The sequence below is a fragment of the Arvicanthis niloticus genome, unplaced genomic scaffold (assembly GCF_011762505.2).
Source record: "Arvicanthis niloticus isolate mArvNil1 unplaced genomic scaffold, mArvNil1.pat.X pat_scaffold_643_arrow_ctg1, whole genome shotgun sequence".
Taxonomy (NCBI): domain Eukaryota; kingdom Metazoa; phylum Chordata; class Mammalia; order Rodentia; family Muridae; genus Arvicanthis; species Arvicanthis niloticus.
In genome coordinates this window covers 40,817-63,785 of record NW_023046259.1, presented here as the reverse complement: position 1 = coordinate 63,785, position 22,969 = coordinate 40,817, and the positions used below count along the sequence as shown (strand labels likewise).

The window sequence follows — 22,969 nt, the reverse complement described above, 5'->3', positions numbered from 1 at the left end:
CTGGCTTGTCTCTTCACCTGTATCTCAATTGTTCTCTCTGCAAAACTTGTCTTTTTACAACTGTTTAGGTAAGACTGCATCTCATTTCTCTCTGTACTGCTCCTGAGGTAATTTCCCTTTCCTTTCTCTTTTCATGAGTTGGTCATATCTTATTCTATGAAAATGTTCCCTGATTTGTCACCAGGTATGCCACTCAATCAGACATCATTTTCAAATATGGGTGCTTTCTTTTTCTATATTTTATTTATTTACAATCCAGCTGTTGCCCCATCCAGGTCCTCCCTCCCACAATTGTTCATCATATTCTTCCTCCCAGTCTTGGAGAAGATGCCCCTCCAACACTAGACTAAGAACAAGGACATCATGTGTTTTGCAGGCAAGTGAATGGAACTAGAAAAAATATATTTCCAAATATGGTAACCCATACCCAAAAGGATATATATGGTATGTGCTCACTGATAAGTGAATATTAGCCAAAAAGTACAGGATACCCAGGATACAATCCACAGAATTAAGATCTTCAACAAGCAGAAAGGCCAAGTGTGGATGCTTCATTTCCACTTAGTAAGGGGAAAAAAAAAATCATGGGAGGCAGAGAGATGGTGAGATTTGGGTGGGAAATTGGAAGGGGAGAGGAAAAGGAGAGCAGGATCAGGTATGGGGTGGGGAGCCAGGAAAGAATCCCAAAGGGCCAACAGAATAAATGAAAATATGCAACCTTAGAAGGTGGGAGATAGGGAGACCATCTAGTAATTACCAAAGACCTGTGAGGTAAGAGAATCTTAGGACTCAATGGGAGTGAACCTTAGAGAGCAGATGAAAGTCCAGCAATGGAGAGAGAGAACTCAAAGAGTCCACTTCCAGTAGAAAGACAGGGCTTCAAGAGGAGGGATGGTGTTACCAACTCACAGTCAAAATCTCTGAACCATAAGTGTTCCTGTCTAAAGGAACTGCAGGGTGCCTCCTCTATAAACTAAGTTTGCATACATTATTTGAGATTAAAGATGTGTATTAAGAGTATATTTGTATTTCACCCAAAGGGGTTAAAGATGTGTCTTAAGGGCTGAGTCATACAACTAGAAACAGATTTGCTCAGTAAATAACACAATCTCATGATTCACAGTGAAATCAATTTCCTGCAGAAAGTGACACTAAGTCTGTATTCTTTGTGAGTGAATTTACTAAACATTTAAAATACATAATTATAAATGAAATCATTATTTTTCTTATTCATCATTTACTTCCTTAAAAACTGCTATGCTTATTTATTTGAAAACAGGTATATAGTCACAAAAAATAATTGATTAAATTATCTTCTCCCTGACCAACACAGATGCAGATACTTAGAGTCAAACATCTGAGTGAGCCCAGACACCCCAGTGGAAGAGCTAGGGGAAGGACTGAAGGAGCTGAAGGGGATTGTAACCCCATAGGAAGAACAATAACAACTAACTGAACCACCCAGATCTCCCAGGGACTAAACTACTAACAAAAAATATACATGGAGGGATCCAGGACTCCAGATATATAGCAAAGGATGGACTTATTGACATCAATGGGAAGGGGAGGGAGGATTGATGCCCCAGCTTAAGGGAATGCTAGAGGAGTGAAGTGGAAGTGGGTTAATGTGTGATGGAGCACCATCAAAGAGGAAAAGGGGAAGGGGGAAGGAGGGATGGGTGTTGGTGAAGGAGTAACCAAAAAGGGCTTATCATTTGAAATGTAAAAAATAAAATGATTAATAAAAACATCTTCCCCTCCAAAATTTTTAAAAAGTATATTTTGATACACTGTTATATAATGCTAAACAAAAGAACTGTGGTATACTTACGTATGAAAAGATAGGAATATCAATTTTATTATGAAGTAGGAAAATTCTCATGTCACATGCCTTAATATTAAAATAATAGTGGTTTGGCTTTAAATACATTACTTTTTATAAAATGACCTCTTGTCATCAATGATGGCTTAGTTCTATGTTTTTATAAAATTAAATAACTGTAAGAAGGAAAAATAATGAATAAGAATGGTTAAATGGACGTAGAGATTGTGTTGACCAGGTGGAAAATATATAATATATATTATGTATATATATTCCTTCTCAACAAATAACTGCAAAAGAATGAAAGAAAGAAAGAGAGAGAGAGAGAGAGAAAGAGAGACAAGAAAAAGAGAAAAAGTCTATGGCTTAAGTTAAACATGTCTAAAACCACCAGAGGTGATTAGTTTGTTAGGAGTATGTTCAGAGAAATCGAGCAATTGAATTAACAGCCAGGGAAGAAGGGAACCAAAGCATGACATATTATATTGGATGAAGAGGACTTATTACAACCAAAATGACAAATAGACTCCTGAAGACATGAATGCTATTGAAAATTCAAATAATTTATTGACAACAATATATATATCTATAGTATTTCTAATATGCCTGTGTTTGAATTCATCCACAGCTATGTAAGTGATAGTGCTCATTGCTATTTTGACAAACAGTAACTAAGATAGTATTAACAAGTTGGCTCTAACATTTTGGAACATGGGCACTATTAACAAAACTTGGGAGTCTTTTTCTCTGTAAAATACAGATTTACAAAGAACATTATTTTTAGTTTTATAATTTAAAATGCACTTTGTTCATGAACAAATTTCTCTCAAAAATCTTTTTTATTGCTTCTTTTACATCTTTGTTTCTCAGACTGTAGATGATGGGATTCAGCATTGGAATCACAATAGTATAAAATGTGGACACAATCATGTCATGTTCAAAGGCATAGTTAGAACTAGGTCTCACATACATGAAAAGAATTGTCCCATGATAAATGGACACTCCTGTAAGGTGAGAACCACATGTGGAGAAGATTTTTCTCCTCCCTTCAGCAGAATGCATCTTAAGAACTGCAAAGAGTATGAAACTGTAAGAGATCAGGACAATCATGATTGTGATAATCTCAATAGAACCCACACAATAGAACAGCAGAAGCTGATTCATATTTGTGTTTGAACAAGAAATAGCAAGCAATGGAGGAATATCACAGAAGACATGCCTAATTTCATTGGATGCACAGAAAGAAAGCCTAAAAGTAGCCACTGTGTGTATAGTAGCATGCATAATTCCACCTGAATAACAAGCTATGATGAGAGGTATATAGACTCTAGGTGACATTTTCACTACATACAGAAGTGGGTTATAGATAGCTACATAGCGGTCATAAGCCATTGCTGCCAACAGGAAGCATTCTGTGGTTCCGAACGTAACAAAGAGAAACATCTCTGTCACACAGCCAGGGTAAGAGATAGATTTATCTTTTGAAAGAAAATTGACCAACATCTTTGGAGTCACAACTGTGGAATAACAGGCATCTAGGAAAGATAAAACACTTAAAAAATAGTACATGGGGTTGTGAAGCCGGGAATCTCCTATTACTAACAAAACAAGTCCCAAGTTGCCTATGAGAGTAAAGAGATACATTACAAAAAACAAAAGAAATAACAACACTTGCATGTCAGCATCATCAGTGAAGCCTGTTAATCTAAACATGGTGATGTCTGTCACATTGTTCATTGGAATTCTTTGTACTGTGTAACCTAGTGGACGTCTTGACATTTCTGACTCTTGTACCATATAAAGTCAATGCCTTTTGAGAACCGTGTCCACCTTCACATCTCTGGGTTTGTGTTTTAAAAATTCATAATGAACACTTTCTCCTTGCAGGATGCAGCTGTAATAAGAAAGTTGAGAATAAGCAGATGCATTACTGAGTTAAAATTCATTGAATAAAAGTATTTTTACATTTTTTGCAGTGTCTTTTCCTATTTAGAATTAACAAATTTAATCTCGAGGGTGCTCATTGTTCTCTGTTAATTTTTCTCACCCTTTTTCATGTTATATTGTGCTCATAATTATTAACATAAAGATAAATGTTATAAACAGAGTCTGTCTAATAAGTTTCCTCAGTGTCTGAGTCATATATAGATAGTGAGGTTATTAGAGTTTAACAGAGAAAAACTGAATGAGCATCAATTAGTGAATGTGAGATATTAGAACATAGAATGAATTTGCCTTAGATATCCAACTCACTCAGGGCTGCAGTTCTTATGACAATTTTTCATTTCATTAACTCATGACAAACAATGATGAACAGAAAAAACTCATAAAGGGGGAGATGAGCCTTTTGAAAATGAAACAAAATAAAAAAAACCAAATACCTTATTTTGAAATGTATTTTAGTTTTTCACTTTTTTTTCTTGAAATAAACATTGACCCTTATCTAGGTTCTTCTTTTTTAACTTTTGGTGTTTTTATTCCTGTATTTTTAAAACAATTTAACTTATAATATGGAAGATCTCAATTCACAAGGCAAGGAGGTGTGCGTATGAAAAAAATTCTATTTTAGGGGCAGGCATGGTGGCTCATGTCTTTAATCATAAACCTAGGCTTAAAGTCTGTGAGTTTAATGAGTTTAGAGCTTGGTCTAAGTAACTATGTCCAAACCTGCCAGGGTCAAAAAAAAAAAAAAACCTGACCAAAAGAATTGAAAACATCTTTGGATTTAATATGCGATGCATTTGTTTCATTATTAATACTTTGTTATTCTCTTAGTACTGGTTAATAGAATTAATACATTTACTATAAGCTAAATATCTTTTAGTAACAATCAATATTAATAATTATAAAACTATTTTTCAAAATAAATGTTATGATATGAACCATAAACTTGAAGCAACAGGTAATTCTGACAAATCCTGGATCAGGTATGAAGCTTCTGTGTTCGAAATGAAAATATCACATTTAATGAAAGTCACAGCAAGTGTTCATTATGAGTCCCTGGTAATGTTACCTACTTATCTACTGTGAACAAATCCTGACTTCAATCTCTAGAATCAGAAAAACAGATTTTTACCAATGCTGTGGCTTTCTCTTCAGAATTTCAGACAAATCAATATATTTAAATTCATGAACACCCTCTCTATATTATGATTGGCTAAATAATTTCTAGTCTATTGATTTATATTCACTATGAAACACATGGTAATTGTTGCATTGAAACTTCCATTCATCAGCTGTACAGCAATTGTATGATTCTTAAGAAGGAAAGATTTGTTTTTGTATTCAAGAATAGTCTTAGATACATAGCCATATTTTTTATAGAGTCAATAGTGTGGTGTTAAACAAACAAAACTTTCATTAAGTTCTTACACATAATTTCAGAAATCTAAAATACAAAATATCCAAAACTCCCATGTATGTCTTAAAAAATAAAACAGTACACTTTTCATAAATATATACAAATGTAATAGCTTCAACTTTAATTTTATTATGTTAATGAATTATTTATAAATATACAAAATGTATGACAAAATAACATGGTTATTAAAAATTCTTAAAAAAGAATTTCACTTCAGTAATATTTATTGCTGTTTTTTCCATTCCTCTTGTTCTACTTAAAGAATCCTAGGATACATGTGGAAATGTGCACCACAAAAAATCAGAAACACGATATAAATTAGATAGTCCGATTTGTATAAAGTAACAGCAGATGATCCACCATTTTACCTCTTTCTGAAGCACATCTTTACGTCATCTTGATTTATAAACAAGCAGAAAACTACACAGCTAAATCACAACATGACCTTCACATAGCTGATAAAGGATGTTTGTAAGGAACTAGGAACATTATATTTTGAATAAGATTTTTGTGTTTTAAATCTCAGATGTACTACTTATGGACATGGTAAGCTGGTAAAAGTTGTTTCTTTTGTATCAATACAGTACTAGTAAGTATAAGTAATATTGATTAAGCTTCTTAACATTATGCTTTGTTCAATCTCAACAGTAACTTATGCAGATTGTTTATTATGAGATGTACTAAAAATATAATGCAAAGCCTGAATAAAGAGCAATATAAATTATAAATTTATATTTAATTTAATACTAAAAAAATAGACATTTACCCCATAGTATTGAGGCACTAATGGGTTAGAAAACACACACACACATACACACAGAATATATATATATATATAGCAACAGATCATATCTCAAAAAGTTCAGTGAGATTAAAATACTAAATAGCAGTCTCATAAGTTTTAATGATCTCACAAATGTAACATTTATCTATATCTACTTAAAATCAATTATAAATTTATATTTAATTTAATACTAAAAAAATAGACATTTACCCCATAGTATTGAGGCACTAATGGGTTAGAAAACACACACACACATACACACAGAATATATATATATATAGCAACAGATCATATCGCAAAAAGTTCAGTGAGATTAAAAATACTAAATAGCAGTCTCATGTTTTAATGATTTCACAAATGTAACATTTATCTATATCTACTTAAAATCGGGTAATAAGCATATTTAATTAAATTTTCAGGACATTTTTGTTTGGGTACTAATGGTCATAAATTGAAAGATAAATTCATACCAGTCATTTGATAATATTTTTTTTCTTGGAAATTATTCACTTTCTCACACTTCTGTTTTTAAAGCAAGGATGTTTAGAAATTTGTCAATATACTCTATTTAACACCAAATTACACAGAAACTTTTATCTAATTTTCATTAGGTATCTGGTAACAGTTCCAGTAGCTAAAATTAAATGTATCATTTAAATATTTTATAACACATACTTACAACACAAACATTTCTATATAAAACAGGTAAATTTGTTTTGATAATAATTTTATCTAATTGATTTCTTAGCAAAAATCACAAAAGTAAAAAATATAGATATATTTTTAACAAATAATGATCAAAATGAAAGAAAGATGTGAACTAGATCAATGTTGTCATAACACATTTATTACTCCAGCACTATCAGAGACACAGAGATCACATGAAAAAAAAAAAAAACAGTAACTTCAGGTACTGCTTTATCCTAATAAGTGAAGACTTGATAGAATGTGTGTGTATGTTTGTGTGTGTGTGTTGTCTTTTACAGTCAATGTGACAATCTGTAAAATAAGTGACTCAACATACTTTTATTGAATTTAGAGCTGAAAATAAACTAAACCATGTCACAATTTGCAAATCCTGGATTCAAGACCAGGCTTCCCTGTTGAACTATTTTCAGGGGATTTGTAGACTTTTTATGATGCATCAATACTTAGGAATCATTAGCTCCTGAAATGAGCACAGAATCACATATCTGATTTATTTTATGAAGTAGCTAAATTATATAAGAAAATTCAATAAAAAGACTGATTGGTTTATGTTAAATTCTTAACATTTAGAAATAAAGTTAAATTTTCTTTCAATCACCTAATAACAACAAACTTCACAGAGCATAAAAGTTTTTTTGGTTTGCAGTCTTTAAAATTTTTATGCATTTCATAGTTTTTCCTCATTTGAAATATAATCTTCAATTTTACTTCTTATAATTTTACTTTTCATGTAGAAATAAAAACAGATTTCTAATCAAAAACTATGTGATCAATATAAGACACATAAAGTCTCCATAGGACACATGTGCTTCAGTTGCAGTATATAATTTCTTAACATATATATATATATGATATATATATATATATATATATATATATATATATATATATATATATCTCCATTAGTAAAAAAGTCATAAAATTGCAGGAGAGCAGGAATGGATATATGGGAGGGTATATAGGGAGAAAAAGGGAAAAGAAAATAATGTAAAAATAGTATAATCTCAAAAGTAAAATAATACAGAATTTTAAAAATTAAAGAAAACTTGTATGTTAAAGCATGTGTATAATTTAAAATTCAGAATTTCTAAATATTTTCTATAAGATAGATTTTCCTCTTACACTGAAAATGATGCTTCAGTCACATAAGGCAAGCTGTGAAAATTGTGTATTTTCCTTGTTACAACAGCCCTTTGATTTTTTTTTTTAAGTATACAGGATGCTCCAGGGAGAGAGCATATCGATTCTCTCCGGATAGAAAAATACCCAGGTGATTTAGGTTATTCTATAACAAGCAAATGAATAATTTTGAAGTGAAGATGATATAAAGTGATGGATGTCAAATAATTTCTCAGTGAAAGGAGCATGTATACATAGGACCAAGAAATGAATGTAACAGAGAGGAGTTACAAATCTAATACTAATCATGTGTGTAGATAAATTTATCTGAAATTCTGTTTCCTTCTCTTGGAAATATAACCCATTTATCTAAATATTCAAAAGATAAATTAAAATTATCTAAAATTACCTATTAAAATCTTATAAATTCACGGCATTACTAAATTAAATATATTTTCAAAAATTAAACTTAATTAAAAATAAATATGTCACAATTCCCACTAGCATGTAAGATAGATTTATTCTTACTGAAATTGAAATGGTAGAGGGAACAAAAAGATGCTTACAATTAAGATATATAATCATGAATATATAATAAATGTACATATTTAGAATATGCATATAAATAATTATTACTATATATAATAAACTGTATAATATTAAAACTAAATTATAATTTTAAATATTTTTCTTTTCTTGCCTCAGAACACAATACATTAATATGTAGAATTATAACACACATTAATATAGAATACATACAATTATATATTGTATCTAATATATAGGAATATATATATATATTCTTAAAATTGGCACATGATCAGACATAATCATGGCAGAAAAAAAGTCTGATAAAGAATTATCATTAAGATCAGATGCAGAGAGATTAGATTTTCCTGTATTCATCTTTCCTGTCTGTTGAGTCTACTGGGTCATCCCTAACTGTCTTGAGCTCACTCCTATTCTCTGCTGACCTCAATTTTCCCACCACCCCTCATCCTGTCTTTATCAGACATAGTGATACAGAATCATACAGGCCATGGATACCCATCAGAGGCCTGCTGCACCAGAACTATTGAGATTAGGCTCTTTCCCAATACGTTTTACAACAGGACAATGCATGAACTATAGCCTAGCAGATGGCTAAAGATTCTACAAAGAACACAATCAACAAAACCCAGAGCAATCTGACAACTTCAAAGTACAACTAACATATTGTAGCAACACTTGGCTGTCCTAACATAAATGGAGCATAAAAAATGACCTTAACCCCAATCATGAATGGATGATAGAGGTCATTAAAAAAGAAATCAAAAAATTCCTTAAAGAAATAGGGAAAAACATAATCAAACATGTAGAGGTTTTTAAAAAGAAAGCAAATACATCTCTTAAGATATTCAGGAAAATACAATCTATCAGGGGAAGGAAATAAATACAACTCTATAGGAACTGAAAGTAGAAATAGAAGTGATAAAAAAAACCTCAAACCATGGGCGTTCTGGGGAATGAAAATCTAGGGACGAGAACAGGAAGAACATATGCAAGCAACAACAACAGAATGCAGGAGAAACAAGACAGAATTTCAGGTTTAAAAGAAACAATAGAAGAAATTGATACATCAATCAAAAAATATTAAATGTACAAAATTCCCAACATAAAACATCCAGAAAATCTGGGATACCGTAAAAAGACCAAACCTAAGAAGAATAGGAATTGTAGAAAGTAAGAGTCCTAGCTTCAAGGAACAAAATTATTTTCAACAAAATCATAGAAGAAAACTTTCCTAAACTAAAGAAAGAGAAGCCTATAAATGTAAAGGAGCTTATAGAACACAAATTAGGGATGGACCAGAAAGGAAAATCCTCCCACACACACAATAATAAAATACAAAACATACAGAACAATGAAAGGATATAAAAAGTGTCAAGACAAAGAAGCCAAGTAACATTCAAAGGTTGACCTATCAAAATTACACCAGGTTTCTCAATAGAGACCTAAAAGCTTGAACTGCCTAGACAGATAACTTGCAACCTCTAAAGAGAACCACAGATGACACCCAAACTACTATACCCAGCAAAATTTTCAATTGCCATAGATGGAAAACACAACATATTTCAAGACAAATCCAAATTCAAACAATATTTATCTATAAATACAGCCCTACAGAATGTACTAGAAAAAACTCTGACCCAAAGAGGATAACTATGTCCAAGAAAACACAGGAAATAAGTGTTTCTATATCAGAAAAAAGGGAGGAACACACAAATATACAAACACATTAACACCACTCATCAAAGTAACAGGAAGTAACAATTACTAGTAATTAATATCTCTCAACCTCAGTGGATTTAATTTTCTAATAAACAGACATAGGCTCACAGAATGGATGTTAAAATGGGATCATATTGCTTCATACAAGAAATATACCTTAGAAATAAAGATAGACATAACCTTAGAGAAAAAGTGTAGAAAAAAATTCCAAGCAACGGACCCAGGAAGCAAGCTGGAGTAGTTAGTCTAATCTCTAATAAAATAGAATTTCAACTAAAATGAATCATAAGAGTCACTCAAGGGCATATCATAGTCATCAAGAAAAACATAACCAAGATGATATCTCAATTCTGACATCTATGCCCCTAACATTTGTAAAATTAAACCCACACATTAAAACCAGTAGATACCCCACTTTCACCGATTGACAGGTCATCCAGACAAAATTACACAGAGAATGAAACTAACTGACATTATGAATCTATTAATCTAAAAGATAACTGTGGAATATTCCATTCAAATACAAAAGAATATACATTGTTCTCAGCACTTCGTCCATTCTTTTCTAAAATATACCACATGTGCAATCTCAAAAGCAAGCCTTAACAGATACAAGAAAAATTGAAATAATTATTTGTATCTTATCAGACCACCATCTATTTAAAGCTGGAATGACATACTCTGTTATGAAAGATAACATACAGAGTATCATTAATGGTGTCAAAGATTGGTGATTATCCATAGGATGGGTCTCAATTTTGCCTGGTTATTGGTTGACCATTTATTCTCTAAGTCTCATGCTCTATCCTCTGTCCCTGCATTTCTTGTACACAGGATAAATTTTGGGTCAAATTTTCTTGGTGGGTTGCTGTCCCAATTGCTCCATAGTGGTTCCTGGCTGGCTACAGGAGGTTAGGCTTTCAAGTTCCATATTCCCAATCCAGTGAGTCACAGCTTAAGGACACCTCCATTGGTTCTTGGGTGGCTCCCCTTATCCTAGGTCTCTATTTCTTCCTGGAGATACCCCCTACCTCTAATTAATTTAAACATTTTTATTAGGAAGTTGACCAGTTTTGTAGCCAGATACTGAAACTGAGGGCATATTAACTTGTGTTTTCCATTGCTGTTATAGATCTCTTCCCATAAGTTAATGGCTACATTTTCACCTTTCTGTCTCTTAGTCTGATCTATAATTTCTGGTGTCTTCAATTCTTTGTTTTCTCTAGGCCACATTGTCAAGTCTTAAATTTTTCTTTTTCTTTTCATGTTGCTCTATAATTTCCTATGTCTTCTGCTCTAGGCCTTGTTTCCATAATTTTAACTTCTTTTTATGTTGTAATTCTAATATTACAGCATCTGCTTTATTTTGATATGCTAGCTTTAGTAAATTATCCTCTAGACTTCGCTTCCAAATTTTATCTCCTTGCTGTTCAGTCTGTTCTGTAAATTGTTGAATCCTTTTTTCTAGCATTTCTTCTAGCTCCAGTCTCCAACATTTAATTTCTTCTTTCTGTTGCTTATCTTGACCTATAAATTTCTAAACCTTTACTTCTCGTATTATCTGTAATCTCTCTTTCTAAGGCGAGGAACTTTTTATCTAGGGCTCTGTCTTTTAAGAAAATATAGTAGATCAAGAGAATAAATGTTGCAATACTGGTAAATGATAAGGTGTCTATGTTCTTTAAATCCAATCCTGTCAAACCACTCAGAATAGTATCCCTTAAAGCCCAAAAGGTATTTATTGTGTTTCTCATTTTTAAGTATCAATGTATGATGCTTATTACCTGATTGGGAGCCCTTTGTACCTTTGTCTCCCTCTGCTGTTCATTTAGAGTCTGGTTGTTCATGTCCTGTGTAGATGCTGGGGATATGGGGACACAAACACAGAAAGGCTCTCTTGTTCTGATCACTTCACTGTGTCTGCCCAAGTTCAGCTCCACACTGGGGTGCTGCTCCTGGCCCTGGCCAAAGCTGTCTGTCTGGGGCTTGGGGAGGGAGCCTCTCTGCAGTTTTCTGTAGGCTCCTCAACCGAGTCAGCTTTCAAGCTACACACTGCCTCAGCCTAGATCACTTCCTCAGCCTTGTATTGGAGTGAGGGGAGGGACAGTGATCTTTTATCTCAGGTTAGGTGAATTCTAATTGATATGTTGGGATGCCATTTTGTTGCATAGGACTCCTAATCCCAGGGTTGTGGGTTCCTGCCCCACCTCCATGTTGGGAGCCATTTTATTTTGGTATGTCTCTAATCTCAATAAACCCATTCAAAGAAAAATGCAAATTTGTTGCAGTGAATCTTCAACCCCAGTAAGCCCATGCAAAGAAAATATAATTCAGTTGTATATAAACTGCATACCGATATTGGGCAGATTTGCCTCTAAAACACTTTCTTCCCCAACTATGAAAACCCTTCCACTTGCAGTTCCCCATAGCCATATGATTTTCCTCCATCTTTCTTCCAACAACTTTCCCTCTGTCCTCCTCCATTTGCTATCTCTTCCAAACTTCTCCTTCCATCCTCTTCCTGACTTGCCCCCACCCAAAAAAAAAAACCCACCTCCTCATTTTTGCACAACAATAGGCTATTTGTCATCTGTCTTAGCCAATCAGATAATTAAGGGAAATTCCTCTACAGTTGATGGCTTTTGATTAAGAGAAAATCAATTTTCTTTAAGGGAGTAGCTCTTCCTAGGGACACAGACTTTAGTTGGTAACCTCATACCAATGAATACATACATGGTCACCCAAAATTGTACACAAGGATGAGAGGACATTGGGGTAAAAGTAATAACCAAGTTTTAGGAAAGGCTGAGGAGTAAATATGGGTGGCATAAAGTTGTATGCATTTATGAAACCCTCAAACAAATAATAAAAATATCATCTTAAAGGGTTATTTCACGTGAATAACTTAGCATTATACCAGAAGTAAAGAGATGGTTTAAAGTATACAAATTAATAACATATAATAGAAATTATGTAATGTTCTCAATATATGCCAAAAGAGTTTTGGATAAACCCAATGTTTTTTTCTTATATAAGTCTTAGAAGAAAAATGCAGAAAATACACTTCAACATAACAAAGGATATAGCCAGCATTATAGCCAATGTCATCCCATCATGAGGAATAAACCTTGTATTTCCTTTATCTGATCTCTGTTAATATACTGTTAATTAAAGTCTTAATTAGAGTGATAAAAAGTAGTATTAAGAAATATTATGAATAGGAAAAATAATTTTAAAATTGTGTTTTTGGTTGACATGCTACTTTACATAAAACATTTCATCAGAAAATTTTGAGAATTGACCATCACTTTCAGCAAACCAGCAGGTTAATAGTAAAAATAGTAAAAAAAAATATTAAGAACTGGCCATGACATATGTCATTTTATTCTAATGGCTAGATATTTGATTGTGTTGAGAAGAATCTCAAAGCAATTCTGAGAACGAAATTTAATGTGAAAGAAATTATCAGTCTGATCTCAAATTTTACTACAGAACCAAAGTAACAAAAAAAACTAAATATTGTTTGTGAAAGCTATTCTCTACACCATACTCTTTTGTTCTAATTACCATTAGATCTGCTTGCTACATCTGTAAACTCATTTGAGTAGATAAATTTCCATCTTACAGTTACTTATTGAGGTATAGTATTCATTTTACAACCCAAAACTAAAAGTTCTAAATACTATGCTGTCATCGTTACTCCTTTCTGATCAGCAGAAAGTAAACACAATTCCGAGTTTCTTCCTCAAGCAGTTTATTCAAGCTTATGATACAAAAATAGCACACTCTCCCTTTCCGCGTCCAGCTTATATCCCCTTAAGGCCAGCCAACAATTCTCTGCCATGTGGCATAATACTATGGGTACTCTACTAGAGAAAGCTGCAAATTGTTCATATATTCCTAATAAGGCTTGTTTTTACAAGTACAAACTTTTGCCTGGCTGCCTGCCAGGCACCATCTTCTGGGAACGGCTCTCTACACTATGCAAGAAATAGATAGAATTCTCTGTCAGTCAAGAAAATCTATGAATATCATTAAATCTTCTTTTCAAACCAGGCTTTTTGTCTTTAAGAAAAGTACAGACAATGCTCTAGAGAGAGAACATTGATTATTTCAGGAACAGTATATACCCAAGCAATTTTAATTATTCCAAAGTAATCAAAGGAATCATGTGAACAATGCATTGTAGTATAAAATATGAATCAGAGATGGATAGTACAAAGTGATATTTCATGAGGAAAAGGATATATATATATGTATATAAAATTCTAAATACAATGAATCAGAAAAAAAGTAACAACTCCAAAAAACAATTAAGCTATTTATTAAATTCTTTGAAACAAAGTTAGTTTCTCTTGGAAATTTAAAATGTTTCACTACTCTAATATTTTGTACACATATTCTTGTTTAAAAACAGGCATTTATAAATTAGAGTCAAATTTCACTTGCATGCAATAATGACTACTGACAAATCATTCCAAGTGCTTTAAGAGATACAACAACCAAAACTGCCCCACCTGGGGATCCATCCTGTCCGCAAACACCAAACCTGATACTATTGCCCTTGCCAAGATGCACTTGCTGACAGGAACCTGGAATGACTGCTCCTTGGGAGGTTCAGACAGCAACTGACAAATACAGATGTGGATGTTTGGAGCCAACCATCATACTGCGATCAGGGACTCTGGTGGGAGTGCTGGAGGAAGAACTAGAAGAGCTGAGGGGGATTGCAATCCCATAGGAAGAACAACATCATCTGGTCAGACCACCCAGTGCTCACAGGGACTAAACCACCAATCAAGGAGTGTGCCTGGAGGGATTGATGGCTCCAGAGACATAGGCAGCAGAGAATGACCTTATCTGATATTAATGGGAGAAAAAGTCCTTGGTCCTGTGGAGGTTTGATGACCCAAGATAGGGGGATGCTGGAGGGGTAAGGCAGGGAGAGGCTGGGTGAGTAAGGGAGTACCCTCAAAGAGGCAAAGGGGAGGGAGGAGACAGAGGTTGTGGGTTAAGTGGCCTGTGGAAGGGTAACTGGGAAGCGGTATATTATTTGAGACATCAAAGAATGGAAAGATTAATAAAAAATAATTGGTAAAAAAGAGATAGAGCATATTAAAATTTAATGGAGGCATTCCCATACTCACTTGAATCATTAAGATACAAATTCATGAACATGTTGACATTTCAAAAAGAAATTTGGGGGCAATATATACATTTAAATTTATATTATTAGTGATTTTTGTACACTTAATTGACAATTATTTTATTTCTATGAGGCCATTTCAAATCTTGGGACTACCATGCAGTAATCTACAGAATTATAAAACTTTCTTTAAAATACTGTAGGAAAATGTAGATGTCTAAAGAAATAAAAACATAGAATATCAGATATTATGTAGAAGACACATGTCTGATAAAGGACTGCCATAAAACATCCAATAAATCTTGAATAGCAGCAAAAAAATAAACAACAAAGCTAACTGAAAGCTAAGTGAAAAATCTATATAGAAAACCCATTTCTAGGAAAAAGAACAAATGAGCTTATGTAAGCATGATCCAATAGTTCATTAAGGGATTGAAAATGTAGACAGAGAGACCCTTCCATACACCAAGAGCACCAAATCTCAAAGATGTAAGAAAAATTAATTCAAGACAGGAGAAAAGGATATAATACAACCATTTAGGAGGGCACAACAGATATTCTTAAACTATGTTATTTCTTAGACTATTTTTATTATGGCTCATAATATTCAAGACATTTCTTTGAATGTTTGATTTTAGATGATAACTCATTGGATTCCTATAATTCTTTTCTAAAGATCTAATTTGGAGATGTTTAGACAAAATTTTTTATGCACATTAATTTATACATTAAATATTATCCCATGACATTCTAAGATGCTCTTGAAATCTCTCTATCTATAAATGTCATAAAACAAGCAATATCAATGGAAGATTTAAAGTGCACCAAAATAATATCTTCTGTTTCATGTTCAATGTAAAATGCATCTATCATAATATCAAATACTTACTTTATGTGAATAAATTCCTTATCATTTTGGAGCAGTCATGAACAGGAATTTTTTCTTGATCTCTATTTGATGATTTGGCACTGATAATACAGCTAAGTTATTGATTTGTGTTGAATTTTTTGTATTTTGTAACTTTGCTGAAATCCTTTTATTGGATTGAGATTTTATGTCTTAAAATCTGCAAGATTCTGCCAACTGTGAAAAATGTTAATATTTTCTTGTCTCATTTGGTTTGCTTTCTTGCATTTTGTTTCATGACTACTGTATACAGCTTCTAGTATTATTTGGAATAAAATGGTGAAGGTGGGCATGAATTATCTCAAATGATACAAAGCTTTCAACAGTTCTTGCACTGGGTTAACTGTTACTAAGAAAACAGACATCCTTAGAATGACAAACATTATTTCTATATCACATTTGTGTTTTATTAAATGAATAAATGCTTCATTTATCAATTGTTTGTTGGCATCCATCGAGATTCACATGTGATTTTTGTCTTGTTATTTTTTTTGCTATGCTTTATTCAGTATGATTATTGATTAACTTATACTGAATCATCCTAGGATGATTTGAGTTTGGTCATGGTACATAATCATTTAGCTGTATTTTCTTATTGGGTTTGTTATCATTTTATGATTTTTTTTCCAGTTTTTTCTTTTTATCACTGTTTTAAAAACAATATAGGGAGTTTATTAATAAAGAATACCATTTTACCAGATCTGACTCAGTTCCATTAAATTTATACTAATTTTTAATTCCTGTTTTTCATTTTAACTAGTAGAATAGTTAGTTCTTTATATGTATAACATTCTTTGCTCATGTGTTATCTTTGCTGTGTACTCATCCTTAAATAAAGATTCTTATTTATTATTCTCAGTTTTATGTACTGACCTGTTGTTAAGCATTGGCTCAAGACTGATCTCTTTGTAGAGACATTCTATTCAGTCTATCAATAAAATGTTCAAACCTGTGACAGTATTACATATTTTAATTTTCTCATATTTTTTCTTTATGTCATTTATGGTGCTTTGTACTTCAGGTTTATTGAGATTTGATTTTGAGTCATGATATTTACCTGAAGAGTTAATAATTACACTATCTCAAGATTGTACAAGATTTTGAGCTTGGTGTTCCAATATAGCCTAGACTATCCTCAAGAATGAAGTCTTAATGACTTAGCATTACAATTGCTTAGATTGCAAACAGAAATACTAGCATAACAAGCTGTATTAGATTTCTAACTACTCATCTATAAATGAGAACCTTATATTCTCTACCTGTTCAATTTCAATATAAAATTTTGTAAAACAGCATCTAGAATATTAATTAAGAGGGAGAAATCTTCATGCCATTATATTAATCAACATCAAATTTCTATATTACATATCTGCACATGCATTTGTTTGGTCATGTATGTTTTCTTATATGTCCCAGTGTTATGTCTGTTTATTGCATTTGTTTGTGAATATGATATATTACATAATATGTGATTTTATTTATGAAAATTGAGGATAGTCATAATTAATAGAATTATATGACTAACAAAGTCTGAGTTTTATATTTTGCCTTTTTAAATTTTGTAGTTTTGTAGATATTTATTGTAATAATTCTTTGAAATCTAATATTTATAATTGACTTAAGTCAAAGAGTTTAGGTTATAATTTTAATTGAGCAAAAGCATGACATTTCAAAAGCTCAGAACCCATTCATCAGATACTCAAAACTGATACTTTTCACATTGTTATACCTTATTATAATTACCAATTAATTGAAACATTTAACTTCTTTTATTATCAGAGAGAGAAAATCAAGTCAGGAAAGTGACATTTATAACAAAATTTCATACCTATGTCATAATATTTACCATCTCTGATTTTTTTCTTACCAATAATCAAACAATTTAAAAAAGAGTTTCTATGTTAGAATACAAAATTAGAAACTAGAAAACTTAATTCATTTCATGAATACTGATCTGGAATGTGTTTTCTAAGATACTAATTCTTTTATGATGAAGTACTTCATTATGATGCTATTCTGAAACAGTTGTTAATTGGTGTATATTCCCCTTGGGTGATCTCTTGGGAATTCATCAAAATTTGGTTGAGTAGATATAAATGTTCTACATTTACTATATTGCTTAAATGAATAAACATGAATTTGTTGGCTTTATAGGTAAGATAAATTTTACTTAACTTGCAGAACATTTTACAATGATTACAACATTGGACCATAAATTTTTGTACCTCCATTTTGTTAATCATATATAGTGTGAAAACTTGTAATAACTGATTATTGCTTAGATGAATAAAATGTATTTATCAATTCCTGATTTATATCGAATTTCATCAAAATGTTAAAAAGAAACTTTTCCTTGAAAAGATAAAAGTAAGTATTTACTTATGCATTTGAATATTTATAAGTGTTCCAAATTTAGTAGTATGTATTTTTATTCTCCCAAAGAAAACAAACATTTCAAGAATTAACAATACTAATCATAATAGATAGAAAGGTACATTCAATCCATATCCTGTCAAGGGGACTAGTACTTTAATAGAATAAAGCATCACTAGTCTTATTATATAGAATTGACTTTTGTTTCAATTTATTGCTGATATTATTTTGCTTACTACTTATTGCTGATTATTATTCCCAATAGCATAGTTTTTACAATTTTATTAATTAAGAACAAATTGAACTCACTCTAATGTAGCAAACTGAGTTGTTGTAATCTGTATCTGAGTATGGTGGAAATAGAAATCAATAAATCACAGATTCTCAATCTAGAAATAATGTGAAAATATAATTCAATAAAATACACTATTCAAAAATTTCAGATTTAATCCTGATAAAGTCATATTGGAACATATATTAACAATCAAAAATATTTTGTATAGCTGAAGAATAAAATATTTGGTCACATATTTTATATAATATATTTAAATTCTTATTTTTTGCAATCTAATATAGGATACATTCTAAATTAGCATATACTACTATAAAAAATCAGTCCATATTTGTCTTGATTTATTGCTTTATGTTGTATGTTACAGGACCTTCTTTGAATATGTACTCCCACATGTAGTCACTCTACTTGACCATCAACCAACACATATCATACTTATTCAAATATATATATATATATATATATATATATATATATATATATATATCTGTATATTAGAGAGAAACAATTTTTCAAAAAAAATCCTCACATCTAATGTTACAAATGGCTTGTGTTCATGAATTAAAAAGAACATACATTTTAAATTTCCATGTTTTATATTCAATTCTCAAGATAGATATCTCATTGAAGTTATCTAAAGTATTACATACAGCCTGATAGTTTCCTCTGATTCCTGGTCATTTGAATTCAGAGAATTTTTCTCTGATTTCTTTTAAAAGGATATTTATACATTATCTAGTCAATCTTATCTAGTTTACAATTTTTGGTAAAGTCACTGCAAATATATCCTTCATTTTGAATTTTATATGTATGCTAATCTATAATTTATCCAGACTCTGTAAATCTCTACACCTATTCTTTCTTAGAAATATACTATTGATATTCTTTATAGATTTCCAAATAAAATTTTATGTAATTGTTTCTTGATGGGTTATTTTTGTATTTTTTCAATATTTTTCTTGATATTGTCTTGTTACTTTTATTATTTTCTAGGCAGAAACACCCCTACCAAACACACACAAACACACACAAACACACACACACACACACACACACACACACACAATTTAAATCCATGTTCTGCATGTGAGAATAATGAGTGCACTTTTGTAAATTCTGCTTCATTTTTCTAAAGAAATCATCCACAGCTTTATCTATTTCTTCCACATTATTTCACTTTTAGTTATGCACAGTACAATTTTAACTTTATTTTCACATCATGATGAGTATCTAGGCTGCTTCCACTTCTTAGTTTTTGTGAATAAGTTAGTAAAAACATTGATTTGCAATTATCTCTGTATTAGAACTTGCAGAATTTGAGACAGATGTAGAGAAGTAGAAGAACATTTGATGTCCAAATTCAATTTGTTGTATAAAATATCATACAGTTTTCCAATGTAGTCAAAGTGTTTTCATACCAACTGGACAATTGAAGTATTCCTCTTTTTCCAGTATCTACTGTCATTTTTTTCTAATGGCTAGATATTTGATTGTGTTAAGAAAGAATCCCTAAGCTCTTTTATTTTTCAGTTTTGTTAAAAATGTTGAATGTATTTTCAACTATTTTGATAATTCTTCTTCCTTCCTTCCTTCCTTCCTTTCTTTTTTATTTTTTTGAGAATTATCTATTCAGTTCTTTGGCCCACATGTATGGAAGGATTGATTCATTGGAATTTCATTCTAGTATATATTAAAATCTCTTGTATGATAAATATTAAACAAAATAAGTTTTGAGGGGCCATAGATGGTTTTCATTATACTGACTATCTTCTTTGTTGGACATAACTAATTAATCTCTTTTAATTTTTATTGTCAGTTTGAAGGATTATATTCTGTGCTATGAGTCCTTTTCAGAATGTACTTCCCTGTATGTAGAGATGTTTCTCTTGTTTTTTTCCTCAAGCATTTTCAGTAAGGCAATCCTAAGTATAATTGATATACTTAGAATTAGTTTGGATCATAGTTAGAGATTGGTGTCTGACTTCATTCTTATACTCATCATCAATATTTTCCTATTACCACCCATTGAAGAAGATTTACAAATTTTTTTATGAAGTCTTGATAAAAAGGTTACAATGTTACATCTCTAAATGCTTATTTCTATGTCTCTTTTTATCCAAGGGTATACATATGAGTTTTGTACTGTTAGACACTGGCTTTGATCTTAAGGTTTTGTGCTACATTAGGAAGTGAGATAGCTTTATTATTTTCTGGAAGACAATTTTGTATTTTTCAGAGAGTTACCTTTGTTCTCAATTTAATTCAGTATTGTTTTATTATAATCTTTGGAGAATTGAAATTTTCATGTTGATTACATTGGACCAATGGAAAATTTTATGTAGTATATCCATTTCCACAATATTAAATACCATTACCTCTATTTCATTGTATTTCAGTGGCATATATAATTACACTATGTACATATGTGATACAGCTATTTTCTCCTAGACCACTAATGATGTGTATTAATTAGCCTATATTTATTGACATGTATACTATCTGTTGTTATTATAGTACTATGGACAATAGCCTGAGTATGTTCAACATTGTTGCATGAGATTCCAACATGAAGAACATCACAGAAGCTACTTCATTTGTTCTCAAAGGACTCACAGACAACAATGAACTTCAGATCATTCTCTTTTTCCTATTCTTAGCAATTTACCTTTTTACTCTGATAGGAAATATAGGACTTATTATTTTAGTTGTTGGAGATCCCCAACTCCATAACCCTATGTACTGTTTCCTCAGTGCATTGTCTTTTGTAGATGCTAGCTATTCTTCAGATATCACCCCAAATATGTTAGTAGGTTTTATGTCTAAGACCAAAACCATTTCATTTTATGGTTGTGCAACACAAATGTTCTTTGCTATTACATTTGGAACCACAGAATGCTTTATTTTGGCAGCAATGGCATATGATCGATATGTAGCCATTCATGACCCACTTCTGTATGCAGTGAGCATGTCTCCTCGAGTCTATGTACCACTTATCATTGCTTCTTATGCTGGTGGAATTGTGCATGCTATTATCCACACAGTGGCCACTTTCAGCTTGTCTTTCTGTCAGTCCAATGAAATCAAACATATACTCTGTGATATACGTCCTCTACTTGCTATTTCATGCTCTGAAACTTATGTAAATGAGCTATTGCTCTTCTTCTTTATAAGTTTCGTTGAGCTAGTCACCATCCTGATCATTTTGTTTTCCTATGCTTTTATCATTTTGTCAATTCTGAGGATGAATTCAGATGAAGGGAGGAAAAAAGTCTTCTCTACATGTGGAGCTCACCTCACTGCTGTTTCCATTTTTTATGGCACAATCCTCTTCATGTATGTAAGACCTAGTTCCAACTATTCCCTGGAGCATGACATGATACTATCTACATTTTACACCATTGGGATTCCCATGCTCAACCCCATCATCTACAGTCTGAGAAACAAAGATGTACAAGAGGCAATGAAAAGAGTTTTTAGAAAAAATTTAATATTAAACATTGTATTAAAAAGTTAAATATTGTTTTGTGTTTCTTATATCATAAGGTCTTTAAAAATGTTTTCATATATTTTATACTGCATTTTTATCAGTCTTTATTTCTTTCACAGAAAAAATTGTTGTCATTTGTTCTTTCTTATAACTGATTAGCTGGCCTGTAATATACAAGATAATTCTCATGTTTCCACCCTCATCTCAATACAGAAGCACTGTGATATCAGATGCATCTGATCATCTGTGGCTTTTTGTGTGTTTTAGAGATTCACAACTCACATTTCCTAGCATGCCTAGCAGGCACTTTACATACTGAGATGTCTACCAGCATTTCAGTGTTTAAATTTTGAAGAACATGAAATTCCATTCATTTTTATTGTAAGGTATCAGTATTTGAATAATGCAGTTCTTATATGTTCATTTTTAAAATAAATACTGATTACATTAAAGCATGATATTTACATATCTAAATATATGGAATGAAGGGGAATGGAAGATATGGAATCTCTTTGTTTTTTAAATATCTGTGCTTATAGATATTTCAGACACAATCAGTTACTCATATGCTGAAGTGATTATAGTAGCTTGGTAGGACTATTATAATAATGCAGTAAACAGGACCTGGTTTATGCAAAACATTAATTTTTACATGTTTAGATGTTAGATATCTAAAACCAAGAAATGTGCAGTAATAAA

At 31.6% G+C, this 22,969-nt stretch overlaps 2 protein-coding genes across 2 annotated transcripts; one reads left to right on the top strand and one right to left on the bottom strand.

Moving 5' to 3' along the window:
• Window positions 1-2,106: 2,106 nt before the first annotated feature.
• Window positions 2,107-7,844, bottom strand: LOC117702279 (olfactory receptor 5T9). The gene is made up of 2 exons (XM_034493511.2): window positions 7,798-7,844; window positions 2,107-3,716 (listed from the first exon to the last, which is right to left on the bottom strand). The coding sequence occupies exon 2, from the start codon at window positions 3,617-3,619 to the stop codon at window positions 2,609-2,611; it is 1,011 nt and encodes a 336-aa protein (XP_034349402.1). The 5' UTR covers window positions 3,620-3,716; window positions 7,798-7,844; the 3' UTR covers window positions 2,107-2,608.
• Window positions 7,845-18,350: 10,506 nt separating this feature from the next.
• On the top strand, window positions 18,351-22,969 carry LOC117702280 (olfactory receptor 5T18). The gene is made up of 2 exons (XM_034493512.2): window positions 18,351-18,485; window positions 21,298-22,969. The coding sequence occupies exon 2, from the start codon at window positions 21,350-21,352 to the stop codon at window positions 22,295-22,297; it is 948 nt and encodes a 315-aa protein (XP_034349403.1). The 5' UTR covers window positions 18,351-18,485; window positions 21,298-21,349; the 3' UTR covers window positions 22,298-22,969.